The 19,140-nt window shown below is 42.4% G+C and overlaps 1 protein-coding gene across 4 annotated transcripts in view; it reads right to left on the bottom strand.

Moving 5' to 3' along the window:
• Window positions 1-19,140, bottom strand: part of LIMS1 (LIM zinc finger domain containing 1) — a 110,411-nt gene that overhangs the window by 35,032 nt on the left and 56,239 nt on the right. Inside the window, exon 1 of one of the 4 annotated variants that reach the window (XM_083174012.1) lies at window positions 14,443-14,642. The exons of 1 other annotated variant lie outside the window; for it this stretch is intronic. In XM_083174012.1, the coding sequence (XP_083030138.1) occupies window positions 14,443-14,552 (110 nt within the window). In that variant the 5' untranslated portion in view covers window positions 14,553-14,642. Of the gene's footprint in view, window positions 1-360; window positions 811-14,442; window positions 14,643-19,140 lie in introns of those variants that run through there. 2 more of the 4 variants (XM_083174014.1, XM_083174010.1) reach the window with 2 other exon arrangements.

The raw sequence follows: 19,140 nt of genomic DNA, 5'->3' as shown, positions 1-19,140 counted from the left end.
CACAAATTTCAGCAAGAAGTTTTATTTATAGCATATACCAGTTCACCACATAATAATTTAATATGGAAAAGAATTTTCATGTTATACAGACGTTCGTCAGTTAAATGCACAGTGCTAGAACATGTAAAATGGCTACTGGGGCACATACATCTGCCTGACTACAGCACACAGACACTAATAATGTAACATAACGGAGCCGCTATGTGGGTAGACGGTACAACCAACATGAACTTTATGGTTCATTACAGCAGTCCCTGCACGTTAGCAACATCTTTGCTAATGACATCTATGCTTCATCTGTCACATTAGCCAAAATAAGATGTTAAGACTGCAGCCAATGATCCAAGTGAAAGCACTTACAATCGGGCATAGAAGTCACAGATTTCTTTGTACACTTTGACATCACTGCGTCGTCTCTGTAAGTTCGATACTGGTTTTTCATCCTCTCCCCCACTTTCATCAGGCACAAAATTGCGGGTGTCCTCCATGGGAGGCAGCTCTCCATTTTCTGGAATGTCAGGGTGGATCCTCGACTGAATTTCCATCATTATATTTTCTTGGATATTTTCAGAAATCCCCACAAAAAAGGTCTCAAGATCTTAGAGGTGATACGGGGCAGACGGGCTGGGGACAACTGTCCCTAAGTGTTCTTCGGAGGACTGCGGTGTCAGACTGACACTGACTCATACGGGATACATTACAATGCTGCCCACATTCCACAGCACAGATTCCAACTAAGGCTATGGAGTGGAGAACACGTCACTCATGATAGGTGGGACCCAGCTGCTCACTGCTGTTGATGTTAAAAATTCCTCTCCCTCCAAAGAGTACAAATGTATAATCACAGCACACAGACTGTTATGGTTCTTCTGTAGGACATCTCCAATCCTGCAAAATCTCCTCCCTAGCTCCACTGTACATGTATTATGTAGTACAGAACCAAGTCAAGCCCAGTTCATGAGAACAAAAAAAGAAGGAAATTGTCACTACGGCAACACAACACTTAAATATACATAGTAGACTTTTAGTAAATGTTACTAATCCATGTTGTGTTATTAAGGGGATTGACATATTTTAGGATATAGAATGTAGAACTATATGGAATATAAAGGGCCCATGTTCCTAAGAACTTTTATAAAAAGCACTGCTAGTATCATTTGTAAATACATGTCAGAATAAGACATACTAATGAAAAGGATGTTGGTTTCTGGTATCCAAGTATGGTATGTCCAGCTACATACAATACATAGAGGTTGAAGATGGCAGCCCCTCTGACACAAAAAGTGTTTCAGGGTGGACCGCAAAAACAGTATAGGTGGTACATAATACAGGATAAATGATCTCATATGCACGAGCTCGCTGTGTATACAGCTAATACAGTGTACATGTACCCTGCTTTAACATCAGGGAAGAAACATGAAAAGTCTTCCTAGTGCATCTTAATGTATGCACTACTTGTATGTCCCTTTCTCTGGTAAGAAATGAATATAAAATTCCTTGTATTGTATATTCCTTATATTTTATTTATCGCTGTATGTGGGGCCAAGACTGCAGTCACTGTTTGTCCATTTTTACAGTATACACTTCATAGACACTGACCCAACCAACCTCACATGCAGCGAATTACACATTGATTGGCAGAGTTAGGTGGTGCGACAAGTCTTAATTGCTCAGAAGGAACCTTTCTCCACTGGCTTCTTGGGCGGGAACTTTTCTTTATAGCTATGTTTCTGGACAGTGAACATTATACTTTGCATCAGAGGCTTATTGCAACTAATGTACGTGCATCAGGACACATACACTTGGCGGCAGAGGATCTAATTGTATTTGCAGCTCAGTTTCCATATCAGCAAATAACACTCCATTCAAATGGCCTCATACCCTGTATATGTCCAGCAATGAAAATCTGTTGCTGGCTTTTGTTGCAGGGAGCCCTCGGGTGTGTATAATGATCCGTGCACGTGCGCAGTAGAGCGACAACCGTTAATGATTTGAATTCACAGCCGAGCATACAGGTCTGAATCAGGCCCTATGTACAGACTTTTCTCAAATCAGAACTTTCCTAAAACACGAGACCCTGAGTTTGTACTGTATTTATGGATGCTAACCCAGCTACTCTCCATTGGTTACAGTTAGTGAACACTAGCAAGACTGCTACATATATTAGGACTACCTTTCTGCTGATTATTTGTAGTAACAACGTTATATATCCCTTTTCCCGTATAAAGCTGGGTACACACCTATACAATCCATGGTCCGATCCCCCAGTATTAGGTGATTGGGCTGGTTATTGTACGGCTGTGTATGCAGGTCTGCTGCAGGAGTGCTAACTGATGAGCTAACAACACTCCTGCTACATCTGGGATCGGGAGGTTGCATCTCGTGTGGTTTAATGATTCTGACCCAACCTCCTGATCCCATAGAAGCCTGTACACATGGAGCTACTTCTGGCACAGTGTGGACGAGGATAGCAGGAGGCTTGCAGGGGAGTCAAACAGCCACATACAGGGGCAGATACTATTTACCCTGCATGGAAATATATTTGTCCCAGATTGAAGCTCACAAAAATTATTGCCCAACATCCTGTTTTTCTGGGTACACACTAGGTTATTCTCGCAGCTGCCGCTATAGTTAACAATATCAGTGGTACCGCAGGACGACATTACTGACCGTACACATTGGCCGATATCGTTCACAAAAAGGTCAGTGACGTCACCCGCACCCTGCTCTTTACATGCAGTTGCTGATGATATTGTCAGATCGAGCAGCATGTACAAACAGGGACTAGCGGTCTCACGTATTGTCAATCATATTGACTGTAAACAATATCGACATTGTGCATATCGCTGACGATACATCGCCCAGTGAGTACCCAACTTTACTAGTGCCATTGTGATAATGTCTTTTTACAGTTATGGCTAACCAAAACCGTTTGGAATGTGTTTATCTTTGTTTGCATATGCATGGTGTATTGTGATTACACAGACGCCAGTCCATCGTAAGCTGTGTACATATCAGATGCTATTTTAAACAATTTTGCAGATTCCATCCAAATCTTCCAGTGTGCACCGACTATGTTGCTGACCATGCATACTCCCGAATATACTTCATATAAAAGGGTAACAATAATTATAAAATAACATAATAGTGATTCTAATATTGTTTTCCACTGCGTATATGTGCACCGGCCCTGGATGTTCTTCTGATTTTGACTGTTGACAGCAGCAAAAAAAAAAAAAGATGGGATACTAAATGTATTGCATATACATTTAGTATCCCATCTTTTTTTTTGCTGCGAAGGCTGCTGTGGATTTATTCTAATGTCGCAGCCAATGGGCTGTCTACTCCAGACTCCCTTTGACACCATCAAATCCCTTCGTTTTCTGCCAAATAGGTACTTACCTAAGTGTCATCTACTGATGCAACCAAATTTATAAACCCTGTACTTATAATAATCACATATTATCTTGAACTGTAAGTCACTGTGTTCACATTTTGTATATTTATCTACTCTGCAATTGAGTGCCATGGATCCCTTGTGGTGCCATATTAATAAAAGGATAATAATAATAATAATAATAATAATAATAATAATATGATGTTCTTGGGCTGCAGATTTAAAAAAAAAAAAAAAATTTCCTTTGTTTCGGAATTATGTGGCACGTCGTCTGCCTACCATTTACAGTATAATCCATAAGCATCGTTCTTAGAAAATGTGACAATTGGTGAACCTGAAACATGTGACCTGCTGGGTGGTCTGGGAACTGTGACAGCTGCCCAGTTTTGTGACAGCCGCCCACTGAGCAGGGTTTTCACTCTTAAGGGGAACAATGTTCCTCCCAGCAAACCTTTGCCCGGTTGAAACTGGGCATATCAGCTAGACACGTTTATCACTGGAAAATAAAAATCTGTCTAACCTCCATATAGCTGCACTAGGAGATGGCGCATCTGCAGGCATGTGAAATATTTCTTACATTCTGATAAGGGATGCTGGAGGCAAACCAAGTATTTGACTTTCAACAGTTGATAATATGAAATTAAACTGAATTGTTTACAGAATACGGTAACTTAAGGCCATATTTTTTTAAAGAGAGAAGACTTACCAGAAAAATGGAGAAAAAGAAGTAAAATGTTGCACTTCATTTATACAGATATACCATTTGCACACCAATTGTCCTGAATTAAAAACCGTTTGCAGATGTCAACGTTGCTAGGTAACCCTTCTTCTTAAGCTATTGGCCACTTTGAACCCCAGGGTCAATAATATAAAAAAAACACATTGGGGATTAGACCCATACTGGTTGAAATTCTCTCAAACTTCATATTATAAAATATAAATAAAATAAGCCACCACACACACACACAACACGTCTGTATTTCATAAACTAGTACATTTACAATCACAAAAAAACAAATAGTTGTGCTACTAAATCTGTTAGCTTCTGTTGTGCTCTTGAAGAAACCATTATAAAATTTGTGCAGCAGTGTGGTTCTCCGTGACCAGACAGCCCAGAGCCCACACCGTGCCTAAGCATCTGTGGTGCTGCAAGACTCTTGCGGGGGGGGGGGGTACCTTGGGTTGGTGGTCCAAGACCAAATCAAATTATTTATAGTCAAAGTGTTAAGGCCCCCATACACTAGTATGATTTGGCCTGTTTTCATCCGATTCTGACGGATCAGCCCAGGAAATCAGATGAAAATATGTCAAATTGCAGGTGTTTGACATCTGATAAGATCTGATGTGCATTACGGTGCTTGTATCAGTCAGAGGTCGGACCTGCAGAACATAGGATAAATCAGAATAGGACCCATCAGCGGGTGCTTTTTTTGCATCCCATTTCCTGTGAACTCCCCCAGGAGTCCTTTTACATGAGATTTATTGCATGTAAAAAAATGGCAATATCAAGTGCCAAATCGGATGGAAGCCCTCCCGGGGAGCTGCCGGGGAGTTCAAGGAATATAGGATGTGACTTGCCATTCGGACAAGTCACAGTAGTGTATGGGGCCTCTAGGCAAAATTCAGCCAAACATGTAGACACTCAGAAGCACAACTGTGCACCACCACATAACTGGCCCGAAGGATGACAGATATGCACTATTTACTTACATACTTTTCCCCCCATATTTATCAAAGATTTCAATCCTAGGGGTGCAGTCAAAAAATGCTGATACTCTAGGGTGCTGTGAGTCCAGAAAGTTTGGGAACTGCTTATGGAGCAACCATTATATTGCATGGTGTAGAAATCTTTGTGCACATGTTATAAATGTTCTGCTTTATTCGTTTCATGGCCAATCTTAACTGTTATTACAATGTGACATGTGGAAGGAAAGCAGATGCCATTACAAACAAACTATTAAACGGACAGCCTCTACTGGAAATCCTCTTACAGTACACATGCCTAAACCTCCTTATAGGGCTGGATCCTCTCTCAACACCAGACACTGTGGCGTTAAATGGCATACTAATTATAGAGATGACTCCATGCATGTTTCACCTCCATGTCTGACCTTAACATAGACTGCAAAATCGTAGATGAGGAGGATACAACTGTCCTGGCAGGTTTATTAATGTTACACCTACTTGTGTCGTTATTACATATATGTTTACTTGTTAACCTTCTTCATACTTCCTATGTATTTGTATGTAGTAACAGTGCCTTATATAGTGTACAACATTCTGTTGCACTTTACAATTGGAAACTGTGGTAACATAAAACAATACACTTGGAAACCGTGAAAAAAACAGACAGTGATAAAGGGAGGAAGGCCCTGCTCACAGGCTTACAATCTATAGTTACGTTGTGGCATTGCTGTGTAGCGGGGTGGATATTACGGTAATTGGTATTATGCCCAAATACACTTATGAGCATTTCAGTAGTGCATGGGATACTGCCTATCGGCACATTCCGGCTCAGAAAAAAGACTCATGTTGACCTTTTGACTGCCGACATTCCCACTGTCGACCGTTTCACTGTCAACCTAACCATTTCGACCCAATGCATGTTGACCCTTAATAGTGTCCACCTAACCACCATATACCCACACCCCTTAGCTGAAGTTTTACTAATCGCTGTGAACGTGTTCCTGAAAAATAATCAGTGTCACCCAATCCGGGAAGCGAACAGGGTTGCTCCTGTGTTAAAGGGTAGTGTTAATGGGTGAAATTGGTCATGTGACTTGGATCCTGTTTAACAGCCTATGGACAGCCAGCTCACCACCCCAACTGCCTGTAGAGAAGAAGCCCCGTCAAAAACATGGGTCCACTCCATAGCTGGAAACTTGTGTTCAGCTGCCTCTGATTTTGGTGTGAAGGGGTATTATACTGCAATGTTATTGTAGGATTGTTAAAAACATCTTTGAGAAAACTATTTCACAGAGTTCTCAGACCAGTCTGTGAGAAAGACAGGGACTTGTGTACTGTCCTGCAAGCTCTAAGCACATCGCTATTCTGGCCAGTCTGCCCCCATTATTAAAGTGGTAACAATTAAAACAGCAAAACCATAAGGTCACATGTTATATAGAAAGGTCCATAACATCTTTGTAACACCTGTCTGAGATTGTTGATCAAATAAAAAATGTTACATGTATGGTCTGTGCGAATCATAGAATCCTAACAGCAATTCATGTAGCTAGGACTGTGCACAGTGTACAGTAATGAGTGACCTGCTTCAGGAACAGCAGTAGTTCCTTATCGCTATTGTTTAGACTGCTCTGTACATAATCAAATGGAAAACACGTTCAACATAATACTTGCAATGTCAAGCACAGACCCTGACCACAAGCGATGAAAAAATAGCTGCTGTGTACTAAGACATGGTATGCAGAGGAGGCGGTGGCGGCATGCTTCACATACTATCACCCCTAGGCTACAGAAAACTGAAGCATGCATACAAATTCAGATAGTGGTTCACATCCAGCTGGTCTCTAGCACTGTAAAAGCCAATACTATGGCTCCGGGCATGGAGAGTCTGTGGGCAGTCATGCGATACAATGGGATGCTAAGAAGGTACGTTTAATTAGTCACTATTGCCATAGGAAAGTGGACCAACAACTATTATCTTGTATTTATAAAGTGCTACCTACTGTGCAGCACCAAACAGTAAGGGGCCATTATACAGATAAGTTATAGTTACTGACATAATATAATTGTGTGTACACCACTGTATAAACTAGTATAAATACATGATTATAATGTAGTCAGCACCCACTCTATTCCTGCACTGTGGCTAATATTTGTGTAAAGGCTGGCTATGGGCATGATTCATATATGTAAGTAAAGCAATAAAATAAGCACCTGGGCAAAGCCATGCTGAACTGCAGGTGGGACAGTAATAAGACACGTGCAGAGAGATTTAGGTGGGGGTGGGGTGTGCCCAAATGGAGATGTAATTTGCAGTGTTATAAAACACTTGTGGGCTACATGCAAAAGCATAAAGTATTTACCCTGCACAGAAAACATAACCCTCCCAAATCTAAATCTCTCTACACTTTATACTGCCCATCTGCAGTGCAACATAGTTTAGTCCGGTCTGTGGTTTTTCATTTTAGTACAAACATAAATCAGGCGAAAAATCTATTTATTTATAAACAGTTTTTTATATAGCGCAACAAATTCAGCAGTGTCATCTAGAAAGACGAACGTCAGTATGCAGAAGTCTCCTGCTCACATCATTCTATTTCATTTGCAACCACTGCGTATCAAATTTAATCCAGCTACTTTTAAAACCACAACCAAAATGATGTGGTTACTGGGCCTAGGGCACTGTTAGTTTTGAAAATCTTCACATACTGTATTTTAAAGTGCCAGAAATACAAGTAATCTTCTACCAGAATATTTGTGACCAAACACTGTATCACACATATACGGTATACAATTCATTGGCATGGAGACAGCTGATGACAAACTTTCACAACACACAGCAAGGTGATAATTTCCTACATCTGAGCTACTCTCTGCTTACCATATGGGGACCAGAGTGTATACTGCATTTCAGAATAATTATCAGTTATTTATATAACCGACACATATTCCACAGAGCTTTATGCTGCCCATACATATGTGAGATATCGCATACAATCCTTCGATTTCGACCGCATCTGGCCAAGAAATCAAATGATTGTATGCATTTTTAAGGGGACATTCGATGCGATGCACGGGCACGGTGGTCGAATGTCAGGTCTCAAGATCTTATGTGCTGCACATAACTATCAAATCGCAGGAGCGATCGCATGTGGTTTTTAACCAAATGCAATGCTCGAATGCGAGCCGTAGGTGGGGGGCGGAGGGACCGCTTTTTCATCGACATGGGGAGAGGGGGCCGGAGGGACCGCTGGCGGCGCGGGAGATGGCGGGGGTCAGTCAGCGGTGGCGGCAGAAGTGTTTAAAACACTGGGCAGCCCTCTGATTGGCTGAGATAGCTCAGCCAATCAGAGGGCTGCCCAGTGTTTAAACAATTCTGCCGCCACCACTGACTGACCCCCACTGCAGCGCTAGCGCTTCTTGCGCTACATAATGCCGCCCTCTGCCAGCACCCGATGTGCCATCTCAAGATGGCATGCGACAGCGGGTGTTGCAAAGGGGACACTTTAGCACCACAAGATGCAATCGGGTTCGATGGACATCGCACTGCGATGTCGCATCGAATCTGATCACACATATGTATGGGCAGCATAACAGAGAATTTCAACAACCACATCAGTCCCTGAACCAGTGGAGCTTACAATCTATATTCTCTACCACATGTACACACACACGTTCTAGGGATATTTTTTTTTGTTTTTAATTGGACCCACACCCTGCTATCCATTTTCTAGTTAACTCAGTGTGGATGGTCGCTATTAACCACAGACACCAACTAATTTCATTATAGCTTACAATTTTTGCAGAAGAGTCTGTCTGTGCCCGAATATCATACCACATCGTAATCATTGGACACAGGACATAAAACCTGGCTGCAGACCCAGAGTACATAAACAATGGTACCACTTTGTTACAGGTTGCTTCAAAATAATTAAAAAGATATATATATTTGTATACCACATGAAGTGTTAAATTCATCCCCACTGCATAGATGTCCATTCCCAATTCTTCATCAGAACAGCAAAAGCTCAACATCAATGGTATAAATTAGCCCAATTCTTCATACATGGGTGTGCTTGAAAGGACAATCTTCCACTTTAATGTCAGCTTTCACCAATTTGCCAATCGCAGCAATAAAATGAACTGTATGGGCAAATCTGGGATATTTAACATGCAGCATTTATATGGCCATAGGGGATCACTGATTATCTATGGCCACAAACCGTGGTTTGATCGGGTCAGGCACTCAGTCAGATGTATGGCCCCTAGTGTTCACTGTAGGATTTCTTGAGGGCCGGGAGCTGACCACCGTGCAGGCCACCTTTTTCAATCTGGCATATTTTATATTAGAAATTTACATTAGAAACAAAAAAAATATATAATTTTTTTTTTAGTACACTGCACTAAAGGTGCGTACACACGGGGCAATATGATCGCTGGCAATATATTGCTCAGCAAATCATATTGCTCAGTGTCCCGTTTTCATCTGCGATGGTCGCAGATGAAAATGTCACACTGCCGGGAGAAGAGGCAGTGGAAGTCGCCCCTCTGCCCCCCCCCCCCCCTCCACTCCGCTGACAGCTGTGGGCAGGGGGAAAGCCGCTCAGTGTGTATGCACTGTGCGGCTTTCCCCCCAGCGATGAAAGCGGTCATTGCTGTCCATACATGCTGGGCATAACAGCCCAATGTGTATGAACCTTTACTCCATGTATCCTACCAATAAAAACACATTTGTAGACACCACAAATTTTAAGCCCTGGGTTGTCTTATTGTGATGCAGTACAGTTACATGTGCTGCAGTTGTGCTGAACAGCCTCTCTTGGCATTCCTGGTCTCCTGAAACTCTTCTATTATTGGTGGGCTTTAAAAGATCTCCTAGACACAACATGATGCAGTGAGGACGCACCAGGAAACAGCACGGATTAATTTGATATGTGAAATATCTGTGTGCAACTTCTCCAAATCTGCAAAGATGCTGCAGTCATGGCTTTTTTTCATACCAAGTTCTGTTGTGCTTCATATACAAGACTCAGTCGCATGCAGATATTCAAGTGTCACATATCAATATTAATCAGCAATCTCCTGGTGCATCCTAGTTGCTTCCCTTTGGTGCCAACATCTGTGAAAGATGAAAAATATTCGCTAAAAATGCCAGTGTCGCTCACTTTTGTTATATATAAAAAAAAAAAAAATGCTGGGTCAAATAAGATTAGATTTCCTATATAAGGTAAACATTACAGGTCATTTTTTTATTTTTACACCAATTCCGACAAATTCACTAGGCACTCAAAGGGTTAAAATATGACCTACTATATCACTGCAGTCTGCAGGAACAAGTTACTAGAGGACAGCCAGGATTTTTTGGCTGATATCAGGCATAGCACAACGCAGGACAGAGATATGAGGAGAAACCTTACTACAGTATGGTCTTTACCATAACCCCTGCCAAATGTGCCCCAACGTTCACATCTCCCTCAAAGTCACTAAGGATGTGTTCTGCTAACTTAGAAACAACAAATTTTAAAATGTCATATCCTTCATTTACTCAAATGCTTCCTGTTCGTATTTTACAAGTACGTCTGCAATCATTCACTGAAATAACGTAAGCCAAAAAACAAAAAAAACAATCAAGTGTTGTAAATCAGTACGAAGCATACATAAACAACATTTAACATAGGATATTGCATATTTCTACATACATATACAGTATATATATATATATATATATATATATATATATATATATATATATATATATACATACATACACACACACACACACACACACACACACACACACACACACACACACACACACACACACACACACACACACACACACACACACACATATATGTAGAAGTAAAGCATCATTATCTTTGTAAAGATTACTATGTATAGAAAAATAGCTGAAAGAAATTAGACAGAAAGAATCATAATATATGTCAGGACAGATTAAGCACAGCCTCATGCACACTACTACCCAATATCCGGATTCCCACATACCCAGTTTCGCAAGAAGTTAAACAATATAAAAAAAATAATTAATCTGATAATCAAACTCCCTAAATTAAGAAATGCTCTACAATAAACTGTAAAAGCCCATACACCCTGGGCGATTTTGAGCTGAAAGCTGCTCAGTTTTGTCATTTGAGCTGCTTTTAGCTCAAAAGCCGCCCAGTGTGTACGAATGTACGGGGTATTAACAGCAGATGTAGTGACAAGGTGGCGGCTTTCCACAGCATCCTGCTATGGAAAGTCATCCACACCCTGGAAATCGCTTAAACAAGCAAAAATGGCTCAGTGTGTATGCACTGAGCGTTTTTCAGCCCAGTGATTTCCTCCATCATCGCTGTCCATACACGTTGGGTAAAATCGTCCAGTGTGTATGGACCTTAAGTCTCACATTATGCTGCAAAATGTAATCGAGATATAGAAAAATCAGTCCAAAACAGAATTAAACACTGCAAAGTCAATTTGTAAAGAAAAATACCACATTCTAGGACTACTGGAAACATTTATTGTGTAAATGATGCATGAATGCACCATAAAGCAGAGGCACACGTACATTGGATTAGGGAAGCATTCAGGAGATTTATCAGTGCTGGAACAGAGATAAAGAATCAACTAATCCATAGGGTCCCAAACTTTTTTGAATCACAGCACCCTAGGGAATTAGAATCTTTGTCACGGCACCCCTAGCACAAAAGTTCCTTATTGATTAATTTTGAAAAAAATATTAAATAAAGTAATATTCATTTATAGGTCATTCCTAGGTTCGATTTTGTGGTAAGGGACAGGATTTGCTTCTGTGTGTCCACATATATTATGATTGGAAGCCACAAGCACTGGTTTTGCCTATTACTTTGACCATAAATAATTTGAATTGGTCCTGGACCACAAACCCAAGGCACCCCTGCAAGTGTCCTGAGGCACCCAGGGGTGCCTAGGCACACAGTTTGGGAACCACTGAACTAATCAGCTCTGGTCATTTTTCAAACACAGCCTATAACTTGGCAGGTGGAGCCGATTGGCTGGTACCTTATCTCTCCCCAAGGCAAGATAAATATTTCCATCTGTGAGGAAGATGCAGGAGAATTTATCCTGTTTAACAGGGTCACATAATCTGAGTCAATGGGGAGGTGCAATTGTTGTTTACACAGTGCCAAGGTTTCTCCGTTATAATACCATTAGACTTTCCCCAATAGAAGCGGGGAAGGAGTGATGGGGGTGCAAGGTCCATGTTCCTGCAGCCCGAGGGAGGGGGTCATTAATGCAGCGCAGACAATATAGTCCAAATCGAATTGAAAAACAAAACAAAACACTGAATCGAACAGTGTGAGCTGCATTCGATACAAATTTGTACCTGATGCATGGCAGGTGCATCGGGATCGGCAGCAGGCAAGTCTACTTGTGCTTTGATTTGTCAGATAGAAGGCAGATCCATGCTGCTCAGTGCAGTCGTCGATATCGAATCGGCATCGACGGCCTCTGGGTCAGGCCGTGTGTACACGGCATAGCGGATGTTTGAGCACCTTTGCCAGGATTTTAAATGGAATTAGCCACTTTGCGCAGCTAAATATGCTACTAACGTGCATGCACATGGGGAATGCTCCCCTAACGAGGGGGAACAATTAAAAAGCTCTGGTGGGTGCCCACAAAGTAATTTAATCTCTGTCCGCAACACCTTTGCAGCAGCGCACATGAAGTTGGATAATACTTCTATATTACTGATGTGTAATGTGCGTGCATGTGTTCTCAGCAGCAGCTACAATAGTTTATTTTGGGAGATGGGGTGCAAATCCTGACATTTTGTGAGTGGTTTAAAAAATACCCCTTTAAAACCACTGCAATAAACCATGTCAAAGCTTGGTGTTAAAGGATCCCAAAAAAATAATCCAGCCCAGTGACCTGTGAATCCAACCCAGGTAGTGAACAAGGTTGGTCTCTGAACGGACCCAGGTTGATGGGCAGGTGACCTGGGTCTCCTTAACACCTTACAGACAGCTGGCACAAAAGAACTTGGAGATTACTGTATATGTAAAATCCAAGCCCCAGCAGAGGAGAAACCTTAACAACAACCTGGGTCCAGCCTGTGGTGTGAACAGGTCTCAAACCGCTGTGACTTGGCTGAAACCAGAGATCAATGATCCCTACTGGACCAGGGATTTTGGTGTAAAAGGGATATAACAAAACTACATAACTGTTAGATATGCAAAAGTTTGCGTTAATGTAATATACATGAGAACAGTTCCACGTATCCTGATATACATCGGGGGTACCCTCTAACCCAGGCATGTCCAAACTATGGCCCTCCAGCTGTTGTGAAACTACACATCCCAGCTTGCCTTGCCATTGTTTTAGCGTTCCCTTATAGCAAAATTGTGGCAAGGCATGATGGGACTTGTAGTTTCACAACAGCTGGAGGTCCATAGTTTGGGTATGCCTGCTATAACCTATACTTGACTATTATCCTTTATCAATATCGTGCCACAGGAGATCCACAGCTCCTTATAGAATACACAAACATGAACAAGATGAACAAAACAAAAGAGCGAGTTGCAGTACAGGATATGGCAGAATATGGACGAGGCATTTAAACATTTCTGCTGCTGCTGCATCAGTCATAATACCCAAATCACCAGCCGGGTGGCTAAAGATTTGGTGCTGCTGTTGGCCAGAAGGAGATGGGGCCACAGGTGTAGGCTAAGGTAGCCCCCAGTTGACCATTCTTTCAGTAGAAGCTACAACTACAATTCAAGTGCACGGTAACAGACAATCTAGGTTACAGAGATCAGTCCTGGTTGCTACCTGCCCATTACAGGTTACAGTAGTTCTACCACATTCTTCTCTGTAAAGCCTTCAGTCAGCACCTACAGCCTGTGTGGAGCGGATAGGAAGGAACACAAACAAGCTCCTACATGCACAGGATAGCAGTACACAAAGAGGATGGACCAGGACAGCAGTGGGGGTCAGCGATACACTGCATTCCTAACTTTCCACTAACACCTCTGTGCTGGACATCTCACATGCCTGCGTATAGCAGAGCAACTGATGGAAAACTGCAAAGCAATAGCGGAGTTTTAACCCTGGCAGCTTAGACATGAAGCTGGAATAAGTGAACCCACTGTATTTACCACTGATTCAGTTACACTATAGGACAAACACATAAAAACAGAAAACGCCAGCAACGTAAACAGTATACATTTTCTTTTTAAACAGCTCATGCTTATTACATGAAACATTCCAAATATACCAATTAGCATTAATAATGTTCGGTCCGCTTAAAACTGGAAAGATTTCCCTGCATTGGTCTAACAATGGAGCAGGTGGGGGCAGTGGGGTAACCACCAGGGACTCACCTTAGCTTGTCTGCATGGATCCCATTAAGTGCCACACTATCAGGACGCTCCTTCCTCCTCCTGTACAGGTCTGACTGGGACAACGCTTTCAGCTGCAATGCACTCATCATTTATTATTTTTGAAAAAAAAAAAGAAAAATGTGGTATGTCTATAGAAAAAAAGCTGAGTAGCCTGCAGAGACAACCACCAGTGCACACCTGCAGTGTTACTGTACTGCCTGAGAGGCTCCCAGCAGCAGCAGCAGCTTCCTGTTCCTCACTAGCACACACCCTATGTAGCCCGGCCACTCTGGTATGTTCTCCTTATCACAGCCCTATTTACACACCTATGGGGAGGTCTGGAAGGAAAGGCAGCTACTTGGCTGGAGGCAGGATTGCGGGCTCTTTTGTCCTCTGAGTCTCTGTGTGTAGTGTACACAGTGTCATTGTTGTGTAAAGTGGACAGGCACCCACACACCATAATGTCAGATCTATGCCTCAGAGTATAGCTGCCAGGCTACACACAACACATCCAGCACTGTGTGATCCAGACAATTTCCCTGCAGCACTTGTGTAGCTGACTACATTAAATGGTGCTGGATTCCTAGCACGGCGCCCCCGATTTTGATCGAAGTGCATCTTATACAATCGCATCGCATGCAATATAGCGGCATGCGATGCAATGCGATTTTTAATTGCACAAGCACCCTGATGGGTGCTTACAATGTTAAATGCACCCCCATTGTCAACGCCAACCCGAAGCTTGCCAAGCGCAGCGAGCCCGCGAGGGGCTGCAGTACGCGTCCTCCGACCTTTTCATACCCCCACTATCCACGTCGGCGTGGAGTTGATTCTAGATAGTGTGGCGAGCGCAGTGAGCCACTGAGCCCGAAGCGTGGCGAGCACAGCGAGCCCCGCGAGGGGCCACGGATTACTTTACATGTTTTCCGCTTCCCTGCGCAGGGCTCGCCACGCTTCGGGCTCATATTCCGCGTCAACTCGCTGCGCTCGCCACACTATCTAAAATCAACTCCACGCCGACGTGGATAGTGGGGGTATAAAAAGGTCGGAGGATACGTACAGCCGCACCTCGTGGGCTCGCTGCGCTTGGCACGCTTCGGGTTGGCGTTGATAGTGGGGGTGTCGTTGACAATGGGGGTTCATTTAACATTGTAAGCACCCATCAGGGTGCTTGTGCAATTAAAAATCGCATTGCATTCCATTTGCTGGCATGTAATGCTATGCGATATTTCATTGTACAAGCACTCCTGTTAATTTAACGGGAATATCACATCACATACCACTAATTACGGTATGCGATGGGCGCCGTGCTAGGAAACAAGTACCCATTAAATAAAGTGAATTTCACCCATGACAAAACACAAGCTTATGTAATAGTTAAAGCAAAGACAACAAAAAGAAAAAAAGTTGCATTGTTTAAAGCAGATCTGTAATATTACTGTATTGCTTTATTACACTGCAACATTATTATCACTAGAACGAACCGACACTTAGATGAATTTGACTATGTTGTTAGAAATAACACAAAGAAATTCCATCCGACCCCGTTCACCCAGTGACCAGTAATAAGACGTACTGCAGTGCCATGTTATACACTATAGCATGTCTATTTCATACATCACAGCCATCTTCTATGTAGAACTATAGGACTGACTTGCGCTTATGAAAAGGACTTCAATTGTGACGTACTAGTTAAAAGACCATCAAAATGACTTCTGCAATGTACATTCCCTTTGAGCTGTGACACTTGGTAGCCCACAAAACTCTCCGCCCCACCCCCAGTGCCTATCTGCTCCTACCTCCAATCTCTTCACAGCTTCCTCTCTCCATATCCAGCAAGTTAAAAACAAATCAGCCTCCCTGCAAAAATTTGATTCACTTTCTGTTGACATCTTTTAGCACACAAAGGAGTTAATTGGGTCCGTTGAGTGGCCTCTAGTGGTCAAAGGCAGTACTTCACCTCATAGAGGTGAGAAGTTAGGCTTTTATATACATAGTACTTTAATATCACACAGGGATATATATCTTTCTAAAACTTATTTTCTTAGGTTTAGCATCCTCCAAATTACAATTGGATCACTCAGCACACATTGCTGCATAGCGATGTGCCAGCGATGTATGCTGAGCGATCTGTCAGGCCAGTGTTCTCTGGTGAGACTGGCAAACATTATATTTATCCAGCATGCTGCATATTAATCGCCAGGAGACAGCGACCCATGAGGCTGCACATTGCTACCGCTATGGCCCTCGATGTAGGAGCATTTTCTAAATGATCTAGTCAAATTAAGTCAGATTGCTTTAAAAAAGGGCTGAAATCGCTGTGTGTAGGCCCCATGTCTCTACAGCTGAGCTACAACGTAGCAGATGCAGATATTATTCAAATACAAATTCTGCTCTGCTCCGTATACGGACTCTGTCGCAAACAATGTACAAAGGTCATATTAAATCAGCACAGTCTTGTGCTTCCAAGACACATTGCGTTGCAAATATACCTGACGCTAGCAGATTGGGACCATGCGGCTCATTCATACCAGGCATCCCAGCAACATTGGCACTCAAAGGGTTAAGTATACGCAGATAAGCTCTTTTTATTACGTACACCAGGATTACTTCTGCTTATTATACTGTACATATAAGTTTCACATATTGAGTTCTCTCTCCCTTAAAGTACTCTCAGTAAGCAAGCTAAATGAATCTGTAAAAGACACCTATCTCTAATAACATCAGTCAGAAGGCTTTAATCCGCCATAAGATTCAACAGACCTAAACGTGAAGGCTGGGGCTTATATTTATATAGATCTATATTTAGTAAGAAACCCCTTACTCTCCCCGTATATTCTCCCATACTTGCATAGGTTTCCTCCCTCAATTTAAAAAATATACTGGTAGGCTAATTGGCTCGCAAAAAAATTAACCCTAGAATGTCTGTGTGTGTGTGTACATGTGGTAGGGAATATAGATTGTAAGCTCCATTGGTGCAGGGACTGATGTGAATGTTCAAATATTCTCTAAAGCGCTGCGGAATCTGTGTGCGCTATATAACCAACTGCTAATAAATACATTTAAAAAAAGTCTACTTTATTATGTTGGCATACATTGTTGTAATTACAAGTCATCCTCTACTGGAGAGAATTACTCAGAGGCATGACAAGCTTCCTGTCTCAACAAGGGCATGATCTGTATTGCCTGGTGAGCTTCAGTCACATGTGAGCCTTGTTGTAGAGGATGAGACGTATTGTATGTTAATCAGCAAGTGTGGAATTGGTCATCAGTGAGCATGTTGTGTGTGTAGGAGCCTTATCGTCTTTATAAACAGTAGCAAAACTGTGTTAACAAGTTATATGAAGAAAGAATTGTTACAAGCACCACAATTGTTGGCACTTTACGTATTAAACGGAGCTGATATCTTGTCTTACTAATTAATTGAGCCTAGTAGTAACACCAAAGCTATTATTGAAAGGGGGCCGGACGACTCACCTACAATCCCGACTTACACGGGGATGCGGTCATTAGGTCGACATGGGTCTAGGTCGACATGGGAAAAGGTCGAAAGATCAGGGTCGACGGGTCGTTAGGTGGACAGGTCATTAGGTCGACAGTCAAAAGGTCGACATGGGGTTTTTCACTGTTTTTTGAGCTGACATGTGCAGACAGGTGGTATTTCATGCCCTACCATCCACTAGGGCGCGGTGGGAGAATAAAATAGTGTGCCGAGTGTAGCGAGGCACCGTGCCCGACGCATAGCAAGCGCAGCGAATGGATGCGGTGCACTTTAAACTGTGTCCATGTCGACTGTGTTGACATTCAGGTAAAAAAAAACTGAAAAACCCCATGTCGACCTTTTGACTGTCGACCTAGACATTGTCGAACTAATGACCTGTCGAATTAACGACCTTCCGAACTAATGACCTGTCGAATTAACGACCTTCCGACCTAGAACCAATGTCTAACTTTTCCCATGTCGACCTAATGGTGTTGACCAAATGATCCCCTTACACTCACTATTTTCCCTTGTGGGGGGAGCAAAACCCCCATAGAGGGAGATTAGGATTGGTGGTGAGTGCAGCGAGACACCGAGCCTGTAAGGGGCTTGAATGCACATGCCCCCTGCCAGTTAAGATTCTGCTTGCAGAAACGACCGTCCGGAGGGTTATACCATACCCTACTGAACAGCTCCACCATTTTCTGTTGCAAATGTACGTATTTGTGATAAGTTTATAGTGGTGAGTATAGAGTACAGAATTACAAATCTCACTTATTTCTGATTAAATCAGAATACTAGATGGTTTGCCTTTACCAGCACTATACAGACAGATCTGGGAACATGATCCAGCCATTAGAATGCTATGATTATTCTGCACTGTACTTTAAGTGGGATTGATAGACCTACAGTAAAAAGATGCAGTAATCAACTCAAAAAGCAAAAGTTTGACAGGTAAAACTAGACCACGCTTAACGTTGACACATTTAGAAGGTCAACATACTAATGGTAAACACATTTTTTTTAAATGTTATTTACCATCCATGTGAATTACGATAACCTGCTGAAAGCAACAGACACAGTGAGGCGAATGGAGCAGGCCCGCAAGTATATACAGTACTTGTTTCCTAGCACGGCCACAATCGCGGGCATCGCGGGTAATTTTTAATGGTCTGCGATGCGACCGACGCGATGCCTGCGATTTCCCATTGAAATGC

Source organism: Crinia signifera, chromosome 2 (assembly GCF_055691185.1).
Source record: "Crinia signifera chromosome 2, ASM5569118v1, whole genome shotgun sequence".
NCBI lineage: Eukaryota > Metazoa > Chordata > Amphibia > Anura > Myobatrachidae > Crinia > Crinia signifera.
The sequence above is the reverse complement of the archived record's forward strand: the minus strand, read 5'-3'. Positions and strand labels throughout refer to the sequence as shown.